Genomic DNA, 26,393 nt, shown 5'->3' on the forward strand with positions numbered 1-26,393 from the left:
ATGACTGCTTAATACAGTGCATCATTCATTGATGACATTCTAGTAATGATATATTTGAATCAGTGTCCATACTTGATCTGCATACTGAGGGATCATTTTCAAATGTTATATCCAGAAACATAAATAAGAGCCTTGGATAATCAAACAAACTTGTTTTTGCCTTCTGCATTTATTGAAACGTGTTCATAAAGTCAATGCATCCTTCCTATCTGACCTGTAAGGAAAGGATCCCTGGCCCATTACTCTTTTACGCTTGGAAAAAGATATGACAGTGTGGCCCCTAACAGACTCACTGGTTCAGAGGCATAAGCTTTCATAGCCAATAATCTACTTTGTCAGATGCTATGAATGGACTGGCAGAAAGATTAGATATGGAAGGGAAGAAAGCAGGGGAAGAGGACACTGCCAAATGGGTTGATTAGATCTACTGAGATACAGACATCTTCCCCACCTCATCTCAACTGATGTATCTCCAGCAACTGACTATATAAAAATTTAATTCTCACAAAGCCACTGTGCTACAGACAAAGATGCCAGTTACGTCCCTTCATCATCATTGACCAGATCATCATCACTAGATCAAGCAACACTCACCTGCTCCTCTACCAATGTCATAAATACAATAACTTAATTAAGGTGCTGCTCTGCTGCCTACAAGGAACAGTTAGGGCAATCCCTATGTAAAAGGATGAATTGGCATTGATTTAAGATCAATTCCAGAAAAAACAGGAAAGCCCACAGCAGAACATCTACAGTACTGCCAACCCCACCATGTCAAAAATCATGAGCCAAACACTTAAACATTAAGAGAGTTGGAATGTAAATCATGAGATGCAATTTTTGAAGTGTGTATGTGTACGTGCTATGTGTATAGGTGAGAGAGGGAGTCATTTGTAAAAGTAGGGGGGGCTGTGGGTGTGCGTGTGGGGGGTGTGAAGCCCGGGAAAGGGATGGGGTCCGCGCATACCCTGGCAGGATGTAGGGTAATGTGGGTCAGGATTGAGGGCAGCAGCAGGGCTGGGGGGGGAAGGGGGGGGGGCTGTGGCTTGGGAATGAGAAGCAGACACGGGTTGCAGGCCTGTGCCCTGCTGCCTTTGCCCTGGGAGCCACGCAATGCTTCTGGGTGGGTAAGGGATGTGGCACAGCTCCTGGGGCAAAGGCAGAAGGGTGCAGCCAGCAGCTGCAGCCCACGCAACCATGCCTTCCCCAAGGGTGCATGTGTCATAACCCAGTGAGTTTGGTGCCTCGGCACTATGGAATTTTCTTGACACATAAGAGCCTCTTGCACAGCGAGGGTTTTTGCTGCATAGAGAACCCGCGTGCAGGAGAGAGTTCCCGCCACTTTGCAGCTGTCTTTGCAGGATGCATTTTCTCTTTGCAGCACAGAAATGCACAGTGCAAAGAGCTCCCGCCATTCGGATGCAAATTCGTGCCCCGCAATTGGCTAGTACTAAATTATTCACACGTGGCGGCCGGTAATGGGCTTGCTGGCCGTTTAAAAACTAGCGCGACTTCCGCCCAAGTCAAAGAGCTTTGAGCACGCTGCAGAGTGCCTCTTAGAGATCCGACTTGCGGCTAGCTGGTCGATAGACTGATCACCTATCGATCCTTCTTCCCGTCGCCGAATGCAATCCCAGACGTACCCTTTTCCCGCCGGCTTGAGCTACGGATGGATTTACTGGCATTGGCCTCGCCAGCTGGAGCAACTCACATTGTTGTCCAGACGACCGGACCGTTTCCGTCGCAGCCACCCGCGACGTAAGTAAAGTTTTTTACAACCATTAAACCTTGTCAGCCTCTCCATTCACTAGCCCGCCCTGACGAACGAGCAGTTTCTAAATTACCTTGAGTCGGCTCAGCCTGGCCAAGACATGGCGACGAGGATGGGATTAAAGGGCACGGTGACGGAGAAGAACTTAATTGGGTGCTGCCCCTGGCGCACCGGGAACCGCCACGTAGAGAACGCTAACGATCTATGGGCGCATATCGCTTACCACCAGGCAGCAGAAGGGGAGGAAAGAAGTATTGATGGTTACTTCTCCATAAAAAGAGAAGAGGCCGTAGTGAAAGAATGGAGAACAAAGCTATCCCTAGGGGAGTTCGGATGCATAATGGGGAGCGACCGGGTTTACTATCGGCCCCCGGAGGAAACATCAACAATATCCCTAGCCGGGGTGAAAGCGCAGAAGGCAGAAAAGCTGACCCCCGCTCAGGAGTTCGCCCAATGCACCTGATACTTAAAGGAGGGGGGGGGGAACCCACCCCCGCGGACTGGTTCAACTGTCCGGATTTGGTGCCTGAGTCGTGGGGCCATGAGCTCCTCGTTCAGCTACGGGAGGATTTGGAAACTAAGGGCCGTCACAAGCCGAAGTGGGGTCTAATTAAATGGAAAAAGGGAAAGATGATAAATGTGCTGTTCCGTGCAGTAACAGGCCTATTAAGGGAATACGCGAATTTGGAGGCTCAGATGCATACTGCGGCAAAGGAGTCGCTGGAGCGGACAGCAAAGGGCTCCGAAGCAGCATTTATTAACAGTGCCAGCCGCATGATGCTGCTAGCAGAAAACGGCGCGGAAAGAATCGGGAGCTACCTGGGGAACCCGGAAAGGAGGGGCGGAGTTTTGGAAGACCCGGCGGGGATCCCCCTGGTGACTCCACCTCCTGAGGTAACGTCATTCCCTGCAACCACGCCTCTTTACCACGGGGAGGGGGCAATGGGAGGAGGGATATACCCAACACTCCCAGATGCAGAATTTAACCCTCTCTCTGCCGCAGCTTACCCGATAGCTGTGACAAAGCATGTTGAGGATGAAGATGGTGCTACACGTACCACCACTATCTCTCGTACACGCACCAGACCAGAGATACAAGAGCTTTGCAAAGAATCCAAAATAAGGCCGGAAGAAACCTTGGCCATGTGGTTGGGAAGACTGATAGTGGAATTTGGATCCGACACTCTGGATAAGGAAGAAGCGAGTGCCCTGACACAACAAGCAGAGTGGAGCAGAGGGCGCACTACTGATTTGAATGTGGTCACAGACAGTGCCCACTGGCCCATCCCGCTCCCGGCGCTTGTGGTAGGACAGGTAACTCACAAATTTCACACCTGGCACGAGGGTTGCCCAAAGAAGGCTACAGCAGAACAACTTCTCCTGGCTATAGTTGGAGTGTCGTATCTCTCATGGAGCCCAAGAACAAATCCAATGGGACTAACAGCAGTCCAGCGTAAAGAGAGATGGGCTCATTGTCACCTATCGGACCCCGGGGCAATTCCAACGCCCTTGGAAGCCATAGATGCCTGCGTGGAGGTATACGGAGGAGTGAATGCTGTTACACTCCGACTCTTCTTGAACCCGATGGCAGGTCAACCATTGGGAAATCTTTTAGGCCATCTCCCACGATTGCAGGCACTTATGAAGCAAGGTGAGGAAGCTTCTAATGACACAAGGGATCGACCTTCAGCGTACCTGGCTGCAACATTGAGGCCTAGGCGTCAAGGGTATACCCCTCGGCAAGAGCCATGGGGGTCACCTCCAAGGAACCCAAAAGAAAGAACCTCGAAGGAAAGAACTCTGAAGGAAAGAACTATGTTCGGATTTCTTCTCGCTCACTCCGGACTAACAAAGGTTCAATTGAGACTTTTGGGAGACAGGGCCCAGGCCAGTATGGTTGAAGCATTGGGATTTAATTTTGAGGATCTGTCAAAAAACGAGTAATGGCCGTCGGCTCTGCCGGTGGCCTTCCCCAGCTTAGACCTGATCCTACTGATTCTCGACCATACGCTGAACTCACTGTTTACAACCCTACCGATCCGGATGACAAACAACAGGTATCCTTCCTTCTCGATACTGGAGCTCAGACCAATGTGATCACCTCAACGATACCTCATCAAAAGACCACCAAGACGATCAAGGTACAAGGGCTTAACGCTATCGCCGTCACAACGAAGGTCAAGTTTTGGGTTCAGGACCACCGATATCCCCTAGAGGCCGTTCTAGGGGGCATCAACATTTTAGGAATCCCGAGGATAAAAGCGCTTGACCTCAAGGAACAAGCGCTACAGGCATTACCTGTAATTATCCCAGAGCAGGATTGGCATCGACCAACACTCCGTGACACTACCACCTGGAGATATCGGCCAATCCCAACTAAGGATTCTCTGAAACAGTCCCTTGCTAACCTTCTGCAGCGACTTGAGCAACGAGGCTGTATTAAGACTGTAACGGCCTATCATCAGGATGGGGAGTTGCGAAACCTGGGAAGCCTAATGAAGCCTGGTTGGTCGTGGACTATCGAGAAGTCAATAAAAGGTGTCAGGTACTTCAACAACCTAATCTGTCTACTCTGCCACAGTGTATGTTTGAGATGGCACAGTTCCAGCAAAGTCCGTGGGTCGGAGTTACATTAGATCTGAAAAATATGTTCTTTTCTATCCCAATAACTGACCCGGAAGGAATACTAAATATGTGTATTGATGGCATCATGTACAGGTGGACAGTTTGTCCGCAAGGATATCGCAACGCTCCATCATTAGCCACTGGTGCCATGAATAACACCCTGAAGAATTTTCGAGCTTCGTATTCTCTTCCCCCAGAAAAAGAATTAAAAATTTGGAGTTATGTGGATGATATTGCCATCAAGGGTCGCGATAGCTCTATAGTTGCCAGTGTAGTAAACCAACTAGTTGCTCACCTCCAAAGTGAGGGATGGACCATCAACGAGGAAAAGTCAAGCCTACATCCTGTAGATGACATTACGTTCCTTGGCACTCGATACACCGGTTCCATCCGCCACGGAGTATCGCATGAGGGTCCTAACATCGATCCACTAAAAACATTCCATCTGTCACTAAGAGGCATTTTCAACAGCCGATGGGTCATTTAAATTGGTATCAACATTATGTTGAACCCAGTGATTTGGCACTCCTCACTAAATTACAGCGACAGATTCGTGACAAGTCCCGAAAGTCCATGCCTTGGACGGAAAAAGATCAGCAGAATCTGCTTTGCCTGCTAGCCACGGTTAAAGGTACACAACTCCATGCCATCAATCTGGGCGAATCACTAACCGTAACCCTTGGATTCAACACCAACCACGTGTGGGCTGTGGTGCACAACCCCCGCGATGAGTTAGTATATACGGCCCATAAGACGCTTCAAGCGGCACAACATCGACATGGAGCTATAGGAAAGATTCTCCTAGCCGAACAACTGGTGGAGCTGTTAGCAAGGGGGCATGGGACGTTACGCACTCCTGGTGCCACATTGTTACCCTTGCTGGACGCGGGAAGAATCGACCCACATTTTCAAGGGGAGTCTAAGACCTGGAATATGCTAGTACTTACCCACCATTATAATTGGCATTGCTGAAGGTTGGAGGACACGGTACCTGATCCAAGCCCAGAAGATGATGAAAAGGTTCCTACACTGTATGGAACTTCAGCCCCAGCATGGATGGCCTCAGACGGAACCTCCCGACATGAAGGAGGCTATGGATACTACTGTAAAGCTTGTCATGATAAGGGAATTTTCCAAGCTGACCCAGATGATAATTCGTCCCAAAAATGTGAATTATTAGGATTCCTGAAGGTACTAGAACATTGTTTGCTGTATCATAATGATACACTCCCAGTTCCGATCATCGCAATTGATTCGCAGTATATCTATAACATTCTTACTGGTATAGCTTCTCCCACCGAAAACTTGGATGATTGGCGAGACATCTGGAGGACGTTAACTAGATTTGTACGCCTTCCATTGATTAGGCACACTAAGTCCCATCGTCCAGATACTGATCCAGTGCATGAGGTAATTGATAAGCTCTTGGAGGATCCACTCCGGACTGATATAGCCTTGCCTGTCACATCTACCACTGATCCTGAAGTAAATCCATTCCTCGCGTGGCTTCACAAAAATTGGGGTCACCCAGGACCACGGGCTTGTCATCAACGTTGGTGCCGAACCATTACAGAGCCGGCCTCATATGGAGCCCGGTGGGACTGGGAAAAGGTAGCTCAGGCCTGTGAGACGTGCTAAAGAGAAGTGTCATAAAACCAAGCATCAGATCGGAGCTTTCGATTCTTCACAGTTTCAGGCAGGAAAAGTTTGGCAGGTGGACCTGCTGGGACCCCTCCCAGGGTCTAAACCGCCAAATAAAGGACTAGTTGTGGTTGATTTGGGGACCAGACAGTTGCAGGTTATTCCCTTATGGAAAAGCAATGCCACTGCTGTTATTGCTGCCTTAACTGCTGTGTTTGCCGCCTGGCAACCCCCTCATGAAATTCAGTCTGATGGAGGACCTCCGTTTAACTCTAATGCTCTGGATAAATTTGCTCGTCTTCACAATGTGGCATGGCATCTTCATCTGCCATACCACCCGCAGTCCAACGGCGCTGTGGAGAGACACATAGGTCTATACAAGGAGCAGCTTCGCCTTAGAGGAGGAGGGACTTTTAAAAATTGGACTAAATTTAATCATGATGTCCTTATTTCACTAAACACTGCTAAACCATTATGGGATGAAGCTGATATCCGGAAACCCCCACCTTGGGAGCCCAAGTTCCAACCTGACGAGTTAGTGTGGATTTCAATACCTCACCCTCATCAGTCTCATCCACAAGTTCACAAAGGGACAGTTCAACGGCCAGGACAATATCCCAATACCTATTCTGTCCAACTGGAAGAAAAGCCTGATTGTCCTCCTATTATCGTTCATCACAACTGGATGACTAGCCGTTCCGACGTTCACCCAGTATCCTTGCAGTGAAGCCAGTTATGATTCTTTCTTGTTTTGTTTTGTTATTCTGTTTTCTTCACAGGTTTGGCCCCAGCAAAAGCGGTAATCCACAACCACCTGATTATGAGACCAGACTGCAGTCCATTCGAAGCCAAAAAGTGATAATTGCGAGGGAGGCACTGAGATGGCAAAGAACCCATCTGCTCAGGACTTGTTATGGCACTATTTTCATTTGTTGGGTGTTTATTGACATTGCCTGTTATAGGAGAAGACGGACTGAAGCGGCTGTTCTCCAATCAGACGATGATCAACAGTTGTTGTTATGTGTTCAAAGTTATTTGTTTATGTATTTATATATATATTGGTTGTGAAGGCTTTGCCAAGTCAGTGAATCCTCTAACAAAGATGCCGTATGATGTGCTCATGTGTCGAAAATTCCAGTTGTGCCGTCGGCAAGGGGGCATGTCATAACCCAGTGAGTTTGGTGCCTCGGCACTATGGAATTTTCTTGACACATAAGAGCCTCTTGCACAGCGAGGGTTTTTGCTGCATAGAGAACCCACGTGCAAGAGAGAGTTCCCGCCACTTTGCAGCTGTCTTTGCAGGATGCATTTTCTCTTTGCAGCACAGAAATGCACAGTGCAAAGAGCTCCCGCCATTCGGATGCAAATTCGTGCCCCGCAATTGGCTAGTGCTAAATTATTCACACGTGGCGGCCGGTAATGGGCTTGCTGGCCATTTAAAAACTAGCGCGACTTCCGCCCAAGTCAAAGAGCTTTGAGCACGCTGCAGAGTGCCTCTTAGAGATCCGACTTGCGGCTAGCTGGTCGATAGACTGATCACCTATCGATCCTTCTTCCCATAGCCGAACGCAATCCCAGACGTACCCTTTTCCCGCCGGCTTGAGTTATGGACGGATTTACTGGCATTGGCCTCGCCAGCTGGAGCAACTCACATTGTTGTCCAGACGACCGAACCGTTTCCGTCGCAGCCACCCGCGACGTAAGTAAAGTTTTTTACAACCATTAAACCTTGTCAGCCTCTCCATTCACCAGCCTGCCCTGACGAACGAGCAGTTTCTAAATTACCTCGAGTCGGCTCAGCCCGGCCGAGACAGCATGCAGCAGCAGGAAGTTGACCCCCTCCCCCACACTCCTGGATGAACCGCTCACAGCTCCACTGCACAACCTGCCCCAACCCCTAGCCCACTCTCTCCCTCACTGTGGGGGCGTTGATCTGCTTCACTCCACCCCTTCCTTCTCCCTCAGCAGACTTACTGGCACAGCATTGCTCTACACACACCAGAAGAAAAAACCCCGAGATTTGATCTCTCTATCTGGAGTTCATGAGTTAGAATTAATTTGACTTGGAAATCAGGAATGTCGCAACATTTCCGCGAGAGTTGGCATTATTGCATTTAACTTCCCTCGACAGTCCAACACTGAGCTCAGAGGACATGTTCTTAACAGAACTTTAAGAGCCTATCTGAATGCAAAACTGTGGCACAAGAAGTCATCAGCGGACTCATGGTTTCAGCTGAGACTCCAGATTCTTACCCCATTACCTGGATTAGCTTTTTAAAGCCTTACGTCCCTCAACGGTTTAACTACCTTGTTTTGCCCTTTTGATCTCTTTAACCAAATGTGACAAGGTGGTCTGTCCTCTTAAGAAGGGGCAGTCAGCCCTGTTAAGGGCACTCAGCTGTGGGCCTTCTGATCATGAGGAAGTGTCCTACTGGGAGTTTAAAAACCCCAGAGGAGAGGGCTAAAATAGGACTGTGAAGGGACAGCTTGAGAAAAGGAAACAAGCAGTGACTGCTGCTGCCTGATACAAGGAGACCAGGCTCCTGTGCTGGGAACCAAAGACAAAAGGTCCCTCCCTGAGTGCCAGGGACAGAGAAAAGGGTTTTTGTTTTGTGGGCTTATTTTTTGATTTTTTTTTTTTTTTGTTACCCAAGGATGATATCTGTTATGAGGACTAGCCAAGGAGCTCATTAGGGGAGCAGAGTCATCTTCAGAAGCCAGAAGGCTAGGAAATGCTTGTACACTAACCTTCACCTCTCAGAAATAATCCTTCCCCACCATTACCCTTTACTTTAAAAAGGAGAGAGAGGTTGAAAGGCAGATGGGGTAAGATGGAAAAAAGTAGAGAAAAACAACAACAACAACAACAACAACAAGGGGGGCTGTTACTGAGTATAGAAGTTAAGGTGAAAAAGCAATTTCTGATTTCTTTTGATTAAAGAAAATTTAACTCTTGACAGTGCTACCTTTCACTGGTATCTAGATTTTTTATTTAACTCATTGTGGTAGTGTCAGAGCATGTTATAGGAATGAGAGAAAAAAAGTCGTGTGTGATCATTGTGGGCTCTCTCTCTACTCCTATAGAGTGCTACACAACTGCTTCAATTTAAACTTTGAGCAGTCCCACTAAAGTCAAGACAACTCCTCAGCCACTAAAAATTAAGCATAAGTCTGGTATGCAAGTTAAGGGCCTTAATTTAGTTTTCATACTGGCAAGTCTCAATCTTTTAAGTACATGCAACATTTTAAATATTACTGAACTTTCAAATAAATCCTTTTTTTTAAATTGTATATATAAACTTGAAGAGAGTGGCGGCTGTCCTTACCATAGTATATCATAATATCTCATATTCGTTAAGTCTAAAATTAAGGAATGTTTAGCAGACTTAAAAAAATCCACACCCATATCCATCTGTACTGGTAAAGGGATTTAGTAAGTGTATGCATCTCAATAAGAGGGGGAAAAAGCTTTGCTATGTAAACTACAAGACAAACATTCTGGATTAAGTTTATTTGGAATATTCAAAGTTAAAAGTACAAATATAATGCTTTGCTTCCTGAAAAATACTACTATTTGTCTACTTGCAGAACAACAAGAAACTAATTTTATTTTTTAGGAATCAATTAAAGATTTAAACCAAAGCCTAGAAAAATCTTCTCCATGGCTTCAGCAAGCTTTGAAATCCGATCTGAAGCATAAATGGAAACATTTATATTAAGATTTGTTTTCTTACTGCCATGATCTTTAGAAATATTTTTAAGCAAGCCTTTTTTAAAATCATTCTTTAATTAATAACTAATTATATAGTACCAAGAATATGGCATTTAGTAGTATTCCAAGCCACAAAGAGGTATTAAAGAAAGGTTATAGAAATATTTACCCATAAAAGTAAAAAAAGATTGGTTGTCAGAAAGACGTAGGTCTGTCTATATGCCAGTTTCACATTAACCCATTCTGCCTATACACTGGTGTAGACTAATACAACTGTAGAAGTAACCCAGTAACAATACTTCTGCAGTTGCTGTTCTTCCCATCAATTATGGATTCGAATTTTAAAATTGTTGGCAACAGCAAGAAACAACTTCTATAGTAAATAAACCCATGACCCATCAACATGGGCTCAATCCTGCAACCCACTTGTGATTCAATTGGCTTCAAAAGGACTACTCAGAGCAAGGTTACACAATATAAATGCCCATGACAGTATTTCTCTCACCCTGTGCCCATCCCATCGTTGTACTACATCACTGATATATCAAGTCCTAAACATATAAACACCTTCTGTGCCAAGTCTACAGTATTCAAGATCTGGAATCCTATTTAGATTCATCTAACAAGGGTACTCTGTTACTGAGAGAGAGAAGCAATCTACTTCACAGAAATGAGAGAGGAATTAACAGAGGAAGAATAGCTATTTCCACTCCCCACCCTCTTCAGCTTCAAATATTGGTTGAGCACAGACAGCAGGCTTGGTGCTTAACAGAAAAGAGTAAGGGACAGTCCCTGTCCCAAGAACGCACCATTTAACATGAACAACAAAGATGCAGACACCACTTTGAAATTTATACCACCAGAAAGGTGAAAAAGGGTAGTCGCTATAATATTGAACATATTGCAAAAAAATCTTCCTGCCTCCTTAATCTTCAGCTCTTTACAGAAGCCAGTAGAATTGTTTATGCAGTTGTCCATGAGAAGCACTGCAGTTTCCAAAATGCTTTTAAGAACATATTTTCTAAATTACACTATAGTTCACTGATGTGCTGGTGTGCTAACAAAGCAATACATCAATAAACAGTTTTAATTTAGAAGCTTGGATCTAAGGAGAAATGCTAAGAGCATAAGAAAGTCAGGCAAGAGCCTGGGGATAAAGTGGCATCTAGTGAAGGACAGAAGAAAGGACAAAAAACATATTCTGCTTTGAGAAGAATGCTTAAGAAGTAGTTAGAATTTGAAGAGAAATGCTGGTGACCAGGGATGCTGAAAAAAAAGAAATTGCCAGTGTAGAAAGTACACTGTTTAATAGCAAAGGATTGTAAATCTGATGCATGTTTTTTTGGGAGGGAGGGGGGTATGTAAAACCATGCCCAAAAATATGACATTTAAATTTACTGAAGAGATTAAATGAGGCTTCTGCCCAATACTGTAAGGGCTTCTTTCATTTAGAAGCATTTTCACTTTTTACTCTAGAACAGGGGTTTTCAACCTTTTTGGGTCAGTGTGCCCCCAGCAGCTGGTCAAGAAGGCAGGAGTCCTCCCAACGGCCAGACAAGTGGGGTGGGGGGGTTCCACCAGCAGTCGATTGGCAACCAGGGGAGAGAGGGGAAGTGGCGGTGCAGTGGTGGCCCATCTGACAGGACTCCCAGCCACAGCAGCTCAAGTGGTACTGCCATCAGACATGGGACTCCCAGTAGCAGCAGTACATGGTGCACACCTGCAGCTGGAAGCCCCATCAGCTGATGGGGCTCCCAGCCATGGGGGGGACGACCCTGCTATACATGCAAATTAAAGCTAGAAAAAACAGCTATAAAGTTATTACGCATTTTCCAGCTCTAACTTTATAGCTGGTTGGACCGTCTTAAGGAGTGACAGATAATTTGTACACGTAGGCAGTCTAAGTAAATTGCTCAATTAACCAAGTAATTGCATAATACATGTAACACGTAGAGGGGACTTTTGAGAGAGAGTCTTTCCTATGGCTATATAGGAAACTAACAAATGAGTACTAATTAAACATGCTAGCTATAGATAAACCTGTGCTCATGTTAAAAAAATAAGAGTATTTTGGGTTCAAACATCAGTAGAAAAACATTTTGTTCTTTTTTCCGAAAATTAGCTCATGACATTGATGTTTAGTATATTTTCAATAAACCACACACTATTCTATACAGACAAATCACCCACAGAAATTAGAATAAATTGGAGACAAGCGTGTTGGGGTCTTGAGTGAATGATGAAGGTTATTTCTCATGGGTTACGATAATTTCAGTCTCTTACTCAATCAGTTACAAAAGCATAACTAGAGGCAGCTACATATTTAACACTGTGTTTGTGAATAGAATTTTGAACTATGAGTTAAGAAAATGAAACTATGAAGTGCGAGAACAAGTGGTTCATAATGTTCAGTTTGAATTACTAAACAGGGATATTGGTTATATCCCTGATATGCCAGTGAAAAAATCTAATTGCACAGGATCTTGCTATTACAATGCAATTCAGTTCAACTGTATACTTCAAAGAACAAGCTCAAAAACTTTTCCTTTCAACAACACATATACAGACTGCTTTGCTTACACCTTTAAGAATTAAAGAACCAAACTGTACCCTGAACACCTGCCTAAGGCAGTGAATCCTAACCGAGAGCCCTCATCGTTCACTGAGGATAAGATAAGGGAGTCTCTACAGAAGCTGCATATGGGCCTAGAAAAGGTCAGTTTTCCAGACCCCCTATGAAGGGTTCTCCACATATGTGACCCGTACTTACATGTCCACAGGTATACAGCTCTTCCAGAAGCCATACTGGTAACAGCTTCCAGGCTACTACTGATGCCAACGTTGTCTAAGGGCTGCAGGTTTTCTTACCCAAGGAACCATTCTGTGGAGAATCAACTTGAGGAGATGTCTGAATTTTTATGGCATGGCAATTCAGCTGATGCTTCGCATCCTTGACTCTGCTTACCCCAACATGAAGCTGCCTTTAAATCCTGACATTCCAAAGGTGTTTGCAGCACTGCCGAAGTTCTACGTGGAAGATGTGGCTGAATTTTTATTTATTTTTTCCTTTATATTGATGTACAATTTAAAATCTGGGTAATTTAGATTTATAACAACTTATTCTTCTGAACCTAGTACTCCTTTACACGTGTACTATTCATCTGTTGCTTTTCCCCACAAGCTCCTGATTAAAGTAAAAATAAACATTTTTATACATGTAAAAATTCACTACCATCTGTATCACATCAAAGGGTCAGGATTTTCATTTAGCAAGATTAACAAGCACAAAAGCCAATACCATATTTAACCTGCAAATTCCAATAAAATTGAGGTATCGCACACTTAGGTTTAGTATATAATTTTGTTCCCCTCTTCTCAAATTATCCCCCCTATATATCATATTTATAAAAATGAAGTTTCCTTTCAGGGAGCTCAGTACCATAAATAAAATGGTCTCCTACAGAGCATATGACTAGGGATCAAGGTTTTCTGTTTCCTGTGGAAAAATGCAATTTTCCCCTTTAAAGAAAGAAAAATTCAAGAAAATGCAGGTTTCTCCTTGCCAGCTGCCTGATGCTGGGGGGAGCAGGAGGGCAATCAGACAGTGGCTGCCACATGCATGTATGTGTGCACACATGGGCATGGGTGGCAATACAGGCAGGCAGCGTCAGGGAGAGCAGCTCCCACAGCTCCCTGAAGACAAGTCTATGGAGATAGAGGGGCACATGTGATGCATCAGGGAGCATGACAAGGGGGACATGCCCCCCAGATTTCTGCACCTGCAGTGGGGCATAGGGCTACAGCCTGGCTGGACTGGCACTAGGCAGAAGCTGCCTCTAAGACCAAGTGGGCAAGAGCGGGCATGGGATATCAGAGCAAGGCAGGAAGGCTCAGTGTTGCTGCTGTTGCCACCAGGAGCACCATGCCATTGTGGCAAGGCACCCCCTGCCTGCTTAGCAGCTGGGGGACACAACTCCATGTTGCTACCACCACCATGGTGCTTCATGTTGGCAGTGGCAGCGTGCAGTTGCGACCCCCTACTGCTTCCAGGCAGGCAGGGGGTGCCCCACCTTGGTGGCCATGGTGGTGCAGCGCCCCCTCCAGTGCCACGAGCCTGACGTGCTGGCATGAAGCCAGCCCAGTCTGGTCCGAAGTCACATGCCAGCAGGCTGGGCTGGCTCTGTGCCAACATGTGCAGCCCCTCGGGACTTAGCTGGAGCTGCACACACTACTGGGGGCTCTGCCTGCCGCAGCCACGAGCACCCCAACGAGGCTCCCCCCACCTTCTGCTGCCGAGTCAATGGCAGCAGGGGCTGTGCACCATGGGGTGGGGGTTAAGATGTGTGGCAGGGGAGCCCCCTCCCCCCACAAACCCCACACTCTCATACCCACACCCCACACACAACACACACTCCCCTACACTTCTTCACAATCCTCTCCGCAAGCCCCATACCTCTTCACAGCCCCCACACCCCCCCACAACCCTCACCTTCACAACCCCTGCAAAATTCCCCCTACACACACCTCCCAACCATACCAAGTATCTGCATATATTTCTAAAGAAGATTCAAGACAGTGTTATATTTAGTTTAATTTGTAAAAAAGGAAAAAAAAGTATATAATTTGGCATAATTTTGAATTTTTCTGCGCATAATTCCCTGGGTTGTAGCAGTAGTTAGGAAGACACACACACTCAGAGGTAGCCTTCCAATTTCAGAAAGACCAGGAAGCACATTTATTATGGACGCAAGGGACCAGAGATGAAGAAGAGATTGAAAAAAATAGGGCCAGGAACAGTGAGAGTGATGTCAAGGGCAACAGCAGCTAGGAAAGGATGGAATTGAAGATAGTTAGAGGAATAATGGACAGCAGGCAAGAAGCTTGTGCATTAGGAGGAGGAGGCGGCGGAGGTGGTGAAAACACGTACAGAATGACTGTAATAGCTGAGGAGAATTCAACTGTATTACGAATCAGGTAAGCAGGAAAGTACAAGGTAGAGTTTAATAGTGATGACAAGTTATTGAAAGCTGATGCAAAAAGTAATGTTCAAGCAGACTAGGTGGCAGCAAGTGTAAGAAGCTGAACATGGAGGCATTAAAGAGGTAACAGTGTTTGGTGATAAGGAGAGAAAATAATCATGACCGACAAAGTAGATCCTCAGTTAGATTAGAAGATCTCTTGAGATCCATTCTAGCCTTACTTCTCTTTGAAATGATTAAGGGAGGGCTGAAGTTCAAAAGTAGAGGGAAGAGCAAGAAGCAGAAACCTATTAGGTCAGGTGGGACATCAACATGGGAGCTGAAATCACAGACAATGAGGCTAGAGAAAAGGAGGAAGGTGGTTGAGGAAAAGCAAGTGATAGTACACATAAGGTACCTGGAAGAAAAGAAATCATAGCGATTGAAGTTTCCCTGAAGGAGAACCTATAAAAACCCTACTGCAATTCTGACAAGAAGTAATCGGGGGGGCAAGAGAACAGGCATAAAAGCAATACCATGAAAGGAAAAAGCCACACTGCAGAGTGCGCCAGGAAATCAAAGAGAGTAAAAGAAGGGGAATGGACAGCAGAGACAGAACAAGAATGCGGCAAGGTTGGAAGTGAGATATAATCTTGGCAGTTACAGTGATAGGGCAGGGAGATGACAAAGCAGCAGCAACTGTTTGTTTCACTGTCCAAAGTGAAACAATGCTTTAATAAATTCCTGCTGTCTACACAATGGTTTACTTCTCTTTCAAAAAATCTGAGCTGAAGTTAAAGGCATCTAAACAGTGACCTCTAATGGACAAATCAGGTATTACTTGCATTTGAACAAGGGAAAATTCTTCAATTCCAAAAATCACCAGAAAGTGGCACAAAACTGAAAGAGCAAACCAAACTAACAAATAAGTCTGTCCCCCAGCTGTGATATCAAGTTTTACAACACTTTCCTGTCAGATGCTTCAACAAGAGGGCTTTGTTCCCCTGGAAAATATTTGTGTGCTTTATGTGACTGTTAAGAGTTAATGTTAGGATGTCAAATTACTCTGAAAGTAAAATTATTCTGTTCATAACCAGACACTGAAGAGTTAGCAGCAGTGGTCCCCAGCAGCTGTTCTGCAATAGAAAATAACAGCACAGGTCCTAACCATACCCAGACATATGCCCAATCTATGGCTGTGAAAACTATACCAGTATTTGTTCAAGATGGATTCAAGTGCCACCTGGATTTCAGACCTTTAGCAATGGCCCAGCAATGTTAAAAGGAACCACAGTAAATCTTTGCAATCTATCGCACAGGCTCCAGATATGCCCCAAAGGTGTCTCTCTCTTTAGTCTGCAGACCAGGTGCTTTAGCATCTTGTCATTACAAAGACTGCATGCTAAAAAAACTAGACTCTCAATCCACTTTTCAAATCATTTCAGTCTTTGCTGATACTTGCTTCTTAGATTTCCAAGCAGACTGCCTTTGCAATGTAGAACTGCCACTGTTCTAACCTCAAACTCTTTCTTTTGAAAGTCCACCCAGCTTGAAACACAAAGCATCCTGGTCTCATGGATTCTGATGCTTCACCCAATGGTTATTATTGCAAAAGATGTTTGAAATTAGTCAAAATCCAGTGCTAACAACTCATACAGGGAAACACTGCTATTTCCTCTCAAGCTTCATGTTGTTCCAAAATGCTGGGCATTTAATGGATCAATAGGAATACAAACAGACCTCTATTTGTCCTGGGAGAAGCCATTTCCTCCCAAGACAAAAGGCAATTGTTCAGATGCCCAGGTTTGCTCTCAGGATAAACTCTGAAACGATTCATGGGACAAAAAGCACTAGCAGGTTGTCTCGGGACATCACAAAGTACATATGAACAGTACTCCTGGGATTACATCATTGAATCAATTTGCGAAGTGGCAGTGCATTCAGCTCTAAAACTCCAACTTCAAGACCTGCATGTATACACACCAATCTGGGGACTTTTCTATTCTAGGACAAACAGGAACCACTGGTCTCATGATAAACACAATGTCTGTTCCTAGCCCAAGTCACAAGTGTATCTATGCCAAGGAGCATGCACATGACACACCCTCCATACACAGTCAACTTAAAAGGGACAGTACTACATGACCTCTTGTCCAAGGGCAAATTTTAGAAGGATACTGGGCTATCCTGGATATGGACAAACATACACTTTGAGCTGTCATAAGGGGGAAAACTTGTTCTGAACTGTGCAGCAGCTGTTACATTCTAACTGTTATAGATGGATAAGCCTAGAACAAAAAGGATGTAGCAAAACTGCCCCAACTTTAACATTGCTTCATCCAGGGTTAAAATTGTAGCAGGTTTTGCTACATTCGTATCCTTCACAATTCAAACACACACAACCACCCAGTATAACAACAGTTGCAGATACCTGATCAGTAGCTCCCCTTTTATAACTTCTCCAAACATACGTGTGCATAACAACTAACACCTGTATTTATAGTCACCTCCCTTTTAACTACTCTGCCATTAATGAGATTTCTAAATAAAAGTAAGTTTAAGTTGTCCAAGTACTTACCATTGAAATCTCTATGATAAAAAGTCATATCTGTGGTGGTACCAGCTCTGAATTTCACCTATTAAATAAGTACTTACACAGAACTTCAGAACCATTTAAAAAAGAAATTTGGATGATGAACATAAACAAGATCAGTAAATAGGTCTTTGTTTACTAACTTAGAAAACAGGAATAGAAGTGACAGGATTCATGATCAGAAATAAAAAGACTAACTGTAGAATAGACACCTAGTCTGGCTTTATTGCAAAGCATCATGCTCAGAGAAAGTGAGTCAAATACATCAGTAGTATAACCCAATCCCTTTCATGCATTGTGTGTCTACAGGTAAAAGGTCAGTGGAGAAACAAATACCTCCTCTTCTCAACCTTGTTTGCTTGCTGGATATTACAGTTTGGGGCTGATTGTCATTCCAGCCTACATGACTTTTCACCACAGACTGGCCCAAGAAAGCCTGCAGAATCAACATAATTCAGTCCCTTCTGAAAGCTTTAATTCCACTGTAATTTTCAAACTAATGTCTCAAAGCAGAGATAAGCAAAGCCAACCTCACTAGTTACCAGTAGTGCTACCAAAAGCAGCAGGAAGCTCAAAATGCCCTCATTAGCAGAACATTGTTAATTTTCACCTGATATCTGAAAACAAAGTCCAATATTTTCCAGAAAGTCAATGCAAATATGACCTTCTGATGAAGAACGATTTACAGGAAGATTAATACAAAAAAAAAAAAAAAGCAGTAATGGGAGTGATACTAAAAATAATTAAGAGTACAAAATATTAACAGTATAAAAATATTCATAAGAATGGAATGAAAGTTAATGGAATTATCCTGATATGTATTAATGAAGCATAGCTCATTTTAGTGTGGTTGACTTGCCAAATAAAATATACTGATTACAAGAGGATATGCACATCAACTTTTTATGCATATTTATTTTTGTATCAAATGGACATATTTACTTATAAACAGTAGAATAACACTAGCAAGTGCATTCATTTAAATGCCAGAAAACTAGTAAAAGATGCTAATATGACCTTCGTGGAGCATGTCAAATGTCACCGCCACTGTTTTCCCAAGTCAACTTAAGAACGATCTGCTAAGATAATTAATTGTATAGTTTAAAAGATTAGGTCAAAAGTGTCAAATACAAAAATATGAACTTGAAATTTAGCCTTTTTAAGAAGAGACACACTGTCTATCCAAACACCTATATTTAGCTTTTGTGAAGAAGCAGTAGCTTCCTTGCTTGGAAAATTTTATTCATATCCCCCTGGAGAAAGCTCGTGGTTCAGGGTTAGACAGCTTGACAATGCTCCTTTATGTGAAAAAAATACTCATTCCCTCAATAACCATACAAACCTTTAATTTAAAGGAACTGCTATATGTATAGACAAACTGTAAAAGCAAAAACATGATTTTATTCCATTCTGTATATAAGTCATGTTCATGATTCCAAGAATTAGTTCATTTACAAGCTGGATGCTAGCCTCATCTGAGCTGAAACAGCTGTAAACTAGGGATGTAAATATCATTAAAAAATTATCTGTTTAACCTCCTCTAATTTTATCAGTTAAACTGATAGTGCACACTTAGTTTAGCGAACTCTGGCAGGAACAGCCTGGCCCTTATGTCTTGACCATGCACCCAGTACTGCGTGAGCCCCAAGCCGCTGGCAGGGAGCCATCAGCAGGGGGCAGCAGGCATAGTAGGGGGGCAATGCCCAGTTGCAAAGCCACAACTTTCACTCACCCCCATGGGCAGGAGCTTGGGCTATGGAGGCAGGGGTGCAGACTTATCCTGTGCCTGGATCCCACCACCAAGAGGAGGGAGGAAGGGAGGTGCTGGCCACCACCAGCAAGACTCCAGGCCCTGCAGTGGGTCTGCCCACTCCCTCCCACATGTCAGTAGTGGGGCCCAGGCAGGGCAACAGGCTCCCTGAACCTCCCACTGCACTTGTGTTGCTGTGACCCAGACCTGGAAGGCTTCTCCACACTGCCAGGCTGGGTCCTTCCCAGCTCACCCAGGGGGAAGGGATGGTCCCAGCAGGGCAGCCTCCACTGGGTGCACTTCATCCTTTCCCCTCCCACCCATGGTGCTGGGACTCTGCAGGGCCTGGTTCAGTCCTGAACGTAGAGCTGGCTTGGCCTGGGGAGGCACCATGGCAGCTGCAGCTGGTGATGTTGGATCTGAGGTGTTGCTGCTGCCACCTTGCGCAGTGAGCATGGCCCCACAGCATTCTTGAGGGGCAGTGGTGCAGCAGCTCCAGCCTGGAAGGCCACTCTTGCAGCCTTAACATGCCCCCCAGGATTCCTGCTGTGCTGTCCTGCTGCACCACTACCCCTCAGGAATGCCCTGGGGCCATGCTCATCATACAAGGGGCCAGCAGCAACCCCTCAGACCCAGGGCTGCCTGCTGCAGTTGCTGCAATGCCTCCTTGGGCTGAGCCAGCTGTATGTTCAGCCCCACCTTAGAGCAGGGCCAGGCCCTACACAGCCCCAGTGCCATGGGCAGAAGTGGTAAAGATGCAGCACACCCGGCGGAGGCCACCCCGCTGGGACCAGACCCCCCACTTATCCTGGAGCAAGCTGGGGAGGGCCCAGTGAGGAGGAGCCTTTCAGGTCCAGGCTACAGCAGCACAAGTGTGGTCAGAGATGCTGGGAGCCCATCGTCCTGCTTGGGTCCCACTACTCTTGGGGGTGGGGGAGCTGGCAGATCCACTGCAGGGCCAGGAGTCTTGCTGTTATGGCAGGAAGGCCCCACCCAACCCCTGAGGGGGGAGGGAGGGCACAGCACCTCCTTCCCTCCCTGTAGTGGCTGGTTCCGGGCATAGGAAATGTCTATAACCCCACCTCCATCTGAAGCCCCAGCCCCTGAAGCCATGGCTCTGCAGCTGGGCAGAACCCCTACTGGCTCTGCTACACCTGCCACCCTCTGCCAGCAGCCCATGCAGGACTGGGTGCATTGTGATGACTAAGGGACCAGGGCCATTCCTGCCAGAGGTCACTAAACAGTAAATAGTAAGCAATAAATGATATAAATATAATTGTCATTTAACCATATACATCCCTACCATAAACATATAAAAAAGATTATAGGTATGGTGAATTTTACTGACTTGGATACAATTGTACATCTTGCTCCCAACCCCTACTGGTATGTGAGCTATGGCAGTCTGTGCTGCTCTGTCCCTCTTGGTTTTCAACAGAAGATCTCTGGCTAAGTCTGGGGTAGTTAGGTTGAGCTCTACAAAGGAGCAGCGCATTTAATTTCCCAGCCCCAGCCTGCTCTTCACTAAAAGCAAAAGGTCTGCTCTCACTCCCAGAAGACATCAACTTTCCCATTTCAACTCTCCTGGGTAGCTTGGGACCTGCTTCAGGTTCAACATAGTAGGAAAGACTAGGCCTCCAGCAGCCCAGTTCTTCTCTGGGTGTTGTGTATCCATCACAGCAAACAGCAATTTAGTTGCTCATCACTGAGGAGAAAACTTTTACACATAAGTCAACAGTCACTGGATAGAGATCAGTCATCTTAGAAAGTGAAGTATCAGAGAAGATGCCTAGCACAAAAGAAGCATGGCGCCTACAGAATTTAACAGGGGTCCATAGTTATCTCACCTGTGTCAGTCAGCTTGAAATCAATTTTCCAAATTGCAATAAGAGATGGAAATTTCCTGGGGACTCACGTGAAAAGCATGAAAAGAGGGGCAGGAGGATATGAAGAAATGATCAAAAAAGTCAAAGTCCAAACTACCAAAAGTTCTTAATAATTGTATGCTTTTACCAACTTTCACCTACCTTGTCACCCATTTCCTTCAAACACTTTAAGCAATAGTTGAAGGGTAAGATAAAGGACAAAACATATTTTGAATGCAGATCTAGTAACTTAACAAAATCAATGTCATCTTTACTGCTGCTAATTCCTCTTTGCCCAAGAAGCCTCCCTTAAGCAAATTTTGATATTAAATAATTCCTATGGAAGGTTTTGATTTTAGACTAGCCCAGAATTTGGTGACCTATGTAACTGAAAATGTGAGCTTCAGAAACACTGTCCAAACTTTCTAGAGTACCTCTATAGGGTAGGTTGACAGACTGGAACCTCATTTAAGTGTGAATTGTTGCCATCTCCTATTTTTATACCTCACCCTGCATGTTTCCTGCAAATTGTTTCTTCCTCAATTTTTTTCTCATCATGCTGCATCACACAATAGTTCCAATTTCCCTCCCTATTCCCACACACAGCCAAAAAATGTTACATATTGTATGAAGGAGGTCCACTAATGCACTAAAAGGCCCTACTGAGTACCACTAGAACAAAAAAGGAATAGCTTGGACTGGCAGGATGCCACAAGAATCCACCCCCAAGTTCTTCTAAAAGGCTCCCTTGGCCAGCTAAATCAAAGACAATCGGAGCAGGATGGAAAAAGAGGCCTCACAGACACTCCCTCTCATTTTAATTGTCAATGAAGCAAAGCCTTTGTGAAATGAGAGAGCAGGCAAATCTGGGATCAACAGCCCTCCCACATGGATACTCTCCTCTGCCCCACAAGGAGCTCAAATAAGTACTTCCTCAGACTGGGAAGTTGATGAATTATTGTAAATATTTCCTGGAGTTGCTAAAACCTTAGTCCTTATACTAATTAAGGCAGTAGCATCTACACATTTAAAGGACCAGTTCTATGGGACAGATACAGAGATATCTGGTCCCTACCTCGAGGGAGTTTTTTTGCATTAAACAACGCTGAAAAAGTTACTTCTTATTATTCCTTTCTTTGTTTTAACATCCATTCAGTTGTGTGGGTTTAAACACACATGTACAATCACTGGGGATTTCCCATTTAATTAATCTTGTTGAAGTTAAAATAATTAACACCAAAATCCAAAGCATTTTTTTTTTTAACAATGAAACTTCTGGAAGCATGAGAAGTTTTGGAGTTAGGTGGAAGACATAGCAATTACAGGGACTGAAGGTAAGACTACAGTCAAGAACTTCATCCAGCAAATGCAGAATGAAATAACAAGGAAGATAGCTAAGCTCTGAAGCTCATATCACATCACATTCCATCACATTCTCCATTTGCCTGCTACAATGAGACTACTTAGTTTCTCAACAGTTGGATCACAGGTGAATGGTGGGGGGGTATACTCCCCTACCCAAGATTGGCCCCTGACTGCACTGCTCAGGATGGGGCAGTTTTTTTGCTGTGTGGGCCAGAGGCATGTTGGGGTGGGGGCACTAAGCGACGGCACAGACGTATCAGAGTGGATATGGGGCTTTTGACCCCCCCCCGGGCTCCCCCCCCGCCCCCGATTCAGGAGGTACCAGTCACTCCGAGTTGGATCATGCTTTCCCCTCTTTTCTCACAGGGGTGCAACTTAATTGATGCTAAACCACAACTATTCCCTCATGACATCTCTTGAACGTTGTTGTTTGAGTCCAAGTAACAAAACTTAAGTAAATTAGACAATACTTATGATCATCAACCATGGAACTTACTTGTGAGCTTGTTGTGACTGAGAACCAGCTGTGTGATATGGGACACAGTAACTGTAAGGAAAAAAGAAAAAAAACAAACAACATTTAGAGAATGAAATGCCATAGCCACTTCTATCCAGGTTCAGTTTCAGGCAGACCAACACTCCCTCCCACCCCCCCACACCCCACATTCAGAGATGGACAGTTTAATGCAACAAATATGCACAAATGTGGCCACTCCCTGATATGAGATTGGAACCTGTACAATTTTCTGGAAACACAGCTTAAGATAGTAAGACATGTATGTTCCTTTCTCCTCTCCTCCCTCACTTTGCAAATCTCCTTCATAGGACAGCTTCAAATAAGCCCCAGTTCAGCTAAGAGTATTTAAAGAAAGATGTTTTGTTTGCAGGGGTTTTTTGGTTTTTGTTTTGGGTTTGTTTTTGCTTTGTTTTAAGATCAAAAGGTGAAGGCTGTAGCTTTGCTGAAAAGGAAGTTGCATATTCCTCTCCATGCCACATCATGAGACTGAGATACTTTTAGCAACTTCTTTTACTTTGTTTCAGAATGACAGTAAGACAACAACCTATCAGAACAGTGCACAACCTAGTCCTATGACTGAGGATTACTAGTCATGTTGTTCTTTTGATTGGCGTTCAAAAGGATTCTGATCCTTTGCCTGGCAGAGACAGCTGACAGGAGAGAATGGTTGCAAACAGCATGGGACCTCTGCAAGGGAATTCCATGTTATTTGCTTCACATAATTCAAATGAACTGCATTTTGTAACTCTCCCTTGAGAAAAATTCAACAGAAGTATTAATGCCTGTAATCCCCAGGGAGTGCAAGAAATAGAAGATCTTCAGCAATTCATAACGCTACTGAAGTACTGAGGCAACCTGGGTACAGTCCTAGTCAAATAAAGTTAATAAGCCAGAGAGAGAAAGCTGTTTCCAACTAATTCATTGTCTACCACAATTAAAAAAGCTACTTATCTTAAAAAGCATCATGCATGAACGTCTGCTTCCCTACAATATCTTCGCTATAGCTTTTTTCCTAGAATCACTAAGTTGTTTCTGATTCGAGAAAACTTCCTTTCAAGCAAAGAGACGTATCAGGGCCTTGAAGAGTTTCCCAGACACTTATGAGACCCAGGAGTACAACTGTGAACCAGAACAAATCACTTACACCACAATCAGCCACAGAAACACTCCATCGGTTATAACAAAAGTTTCCTGAAAAATTCCTAGCTGATGGATAACAGATTGATGCATGTTTATTAATTTCTATTATAGATCTTCTTAATAAGCTTTCTTCAATTTTTATTGCAATTATTCTTTTCATTCTGTGTTTTACCTTGCTATTGCTGTAGAACACTACACTTGGGATGGAACAATAAAATTCATCCAATACCCATAAGTTTGTCTACTACCCTCTTGGACAAAAATACGTTTGAGAAGAAGCCACCAGTGCGCACACCTTCACTTAACTGAGAAGAAATAAAAGGCTGCTAAAATCTTAGCAAGGTCCGGGGACTGACTATTAAGTTGTTGTTTGTATTGCTAGGGAGTTTCTAATGATTTAAAAGAATCCATCCTGTGCATCATGGTCTTTACAGCTTAAATTTAGGTTAATTCACCCCAGAACCTCTTGTTTACTATGAGGGTGTATCTTGAATATTACTGAGCCTTTCCTTAAAGCCCCATTTGTGGTTTCTTCCTAACATCTCTCTCCGTCTAAGCTTAAATCCTCCTCCCAGTTGCCAGCTCTACTGACTTCACCTGCTGTTGTTTGAAGACATCTGTGAACAACAACAGCTCTCAGAAACTAGCCTGTTTCCCATCAGTTCCATCACTGGCCAAAAACACTCACCAAATGTTACAAAGAAAAGCAGTGAAAACTAACAATGCTGGTCAGGCTTCACTATATTGCAGTCTGAGAAATCTGAAATTGCAGCCGAGACACTGAAATTGCATGCAGGCCCATGTGCACAGTACTGAGTAAGTTTATACTTCCAGTTAGTAAGGGAGAAACTGGGGAGTTTCCTCTTAGTGAAAGCTTAGGTTATAAAGGAGCTTATGTCCTTAACCCATGAATTCTCCTTCCTTTCTACTGCCAAGTGGACTTTTCAAGGCATGGTACAGCAGGAGGATGAAAAGATAGGAAGTACAACAGAAACCATGGAATTCTGCTCAAGAACTGGACCAACTTCATTAAGCTATTTCAGGATATGAAAAAAAGGAAGGGTGGGAGAGGAAAAAAAAGAAAAGGAAGCCAGAGAAAGCCACCCTAGAACATTTTCAGAAGACAAAAAGTCTTGAAAAGTCTGTCTGGAGTAGCTTACAAGAAAAAACATGGGGCAGATAAAAGTTGGATGGCTGTTTGCTGAACATCAGTATCTAATAATCAATACAAAAAAGGCAGACATGAAAAGTATTCTCCATATGCAGCCCTACACTACATACAGCATGTCTAAATATTTCATGTTATCAAGCATTTAAAACTATATTAATATTTAATAGATTATACTTCTACACCATAGGTTTTGTTCTCAGGGACAGCTGATTTGCATACAAAAGAGTTTGCGTTTCGTTACACTTTTACAGAAGAATGCACAGAAGATAAGCAGGGCTTCCATATAAAAGCCATAATGAAATATCTGTTCAGATGTCTCAGTAACAGTCAGACCCTAAAGTCCCTACATAATTCTTAGGTCTAACCAAACGGAACATAGAGAAAAGGGTTTGATTGCTAATATCACAAATTAGACAGAGGAACCATTTTCTGCCCTCTGGCAATTTTATCCTCCACCAGTAGTATAGAAAAAGGGATACATTTACTGCAGGATAAGACAACCCTCGAGGCCCGCTAGAGCCCAAGCCTGGACATCTTTTGAAAGTACTGTAAGACATTTCTGTATGGGCAAGCATTTGGCAATCAAAGCTGAGATATTGTTGGGGCTGGGGAAGCAAGGGGAAAGCCTCTATTTTATGTTGATATTCAAGTTCTGTTTAAAGTTGTTTCATCATTTTCCTATTTTATAAGTATTCTGTTCTCCTAATGTGAACTGTTCTGAGCTTTTGCTGGGAAGCGCAGCATATAAATCAAACAAGCAAGCAAGCAAAATATGTATTTAAAATTTGAGCCATCAGTACAGAAAGAAATCCACGGTATTGGTCCAATTTCACTCATTTCTCTCCATTGTGATTTTAGTTGTCCCAATAATATTATACTGACTGTTCCTTCAGACACACACCTCAATTCTTGATACTCATAACAGGAGTTACTGTACCAGTATTGCCCCAGACATATACATACCAACACACATACTTCACTGTGACTTGCATCAGATTTTTTTAATACAGTACTGAAATTACACTGGGATCTGGAATACCTGCACTTATGTCCATCACAGGGTAATTGCAAGGAATAAATAGCTAGTCACTGAGGCTAGGGACAAAAATTGCATATAAACTGGTTTAAGTAATCAGAAACTGGTTTAAACCGGTAACAGAACAGAAGTTCAGTGCACATAAACCAGTTTCAAAATGGATGAAACTGGTTTAAGATAAACCTGGTTGAATGTAGTTATCAGACTGAACTGATTTGGGTCAAATTGGTTTATGGAACTTCTGTCCCA

General features: G+C 44.1%; 1 protein-coding gene across 2 annotated transcripts in view; it reads right to left on the bottom strand.

Annotated features, from left to right (window-relative positions):
- RSU1 (Ras suppressor protein 1) overlaps positions 1-26,393 on the bottom strand; it is a 183,866-nt gene that overhangs the window by 135,755 nt on the left and 21,718 nt on the right. For both annotated transcript variants that reach the window (XM_006265859.4, XM_059729048.1), the window contains exon 3: positions 22,777-22,827. In XM_006265859.4, coding sequence (XP_006265921.1) covers positions 22,777-22,827 — 51 coding nt within the window. The remainder of the gene's footprint in view (positions 1-22,776; positions 22,828-26,393) is intronic.

This window comes from Alligator mississippiensis, chromosome 5 (genome assembly GCF_030867095.1).
Source record: "Alligator mississippiensis isolate rAllMis1 chromosome 5, rAllMis1, whole genome shotgun sequence".
Taxonomy (NCBI): Eukaryota; Metazoa; Chordata; order Crocodylia; family Alligatoridae; genus Alligator; species Alligator mississippiensis.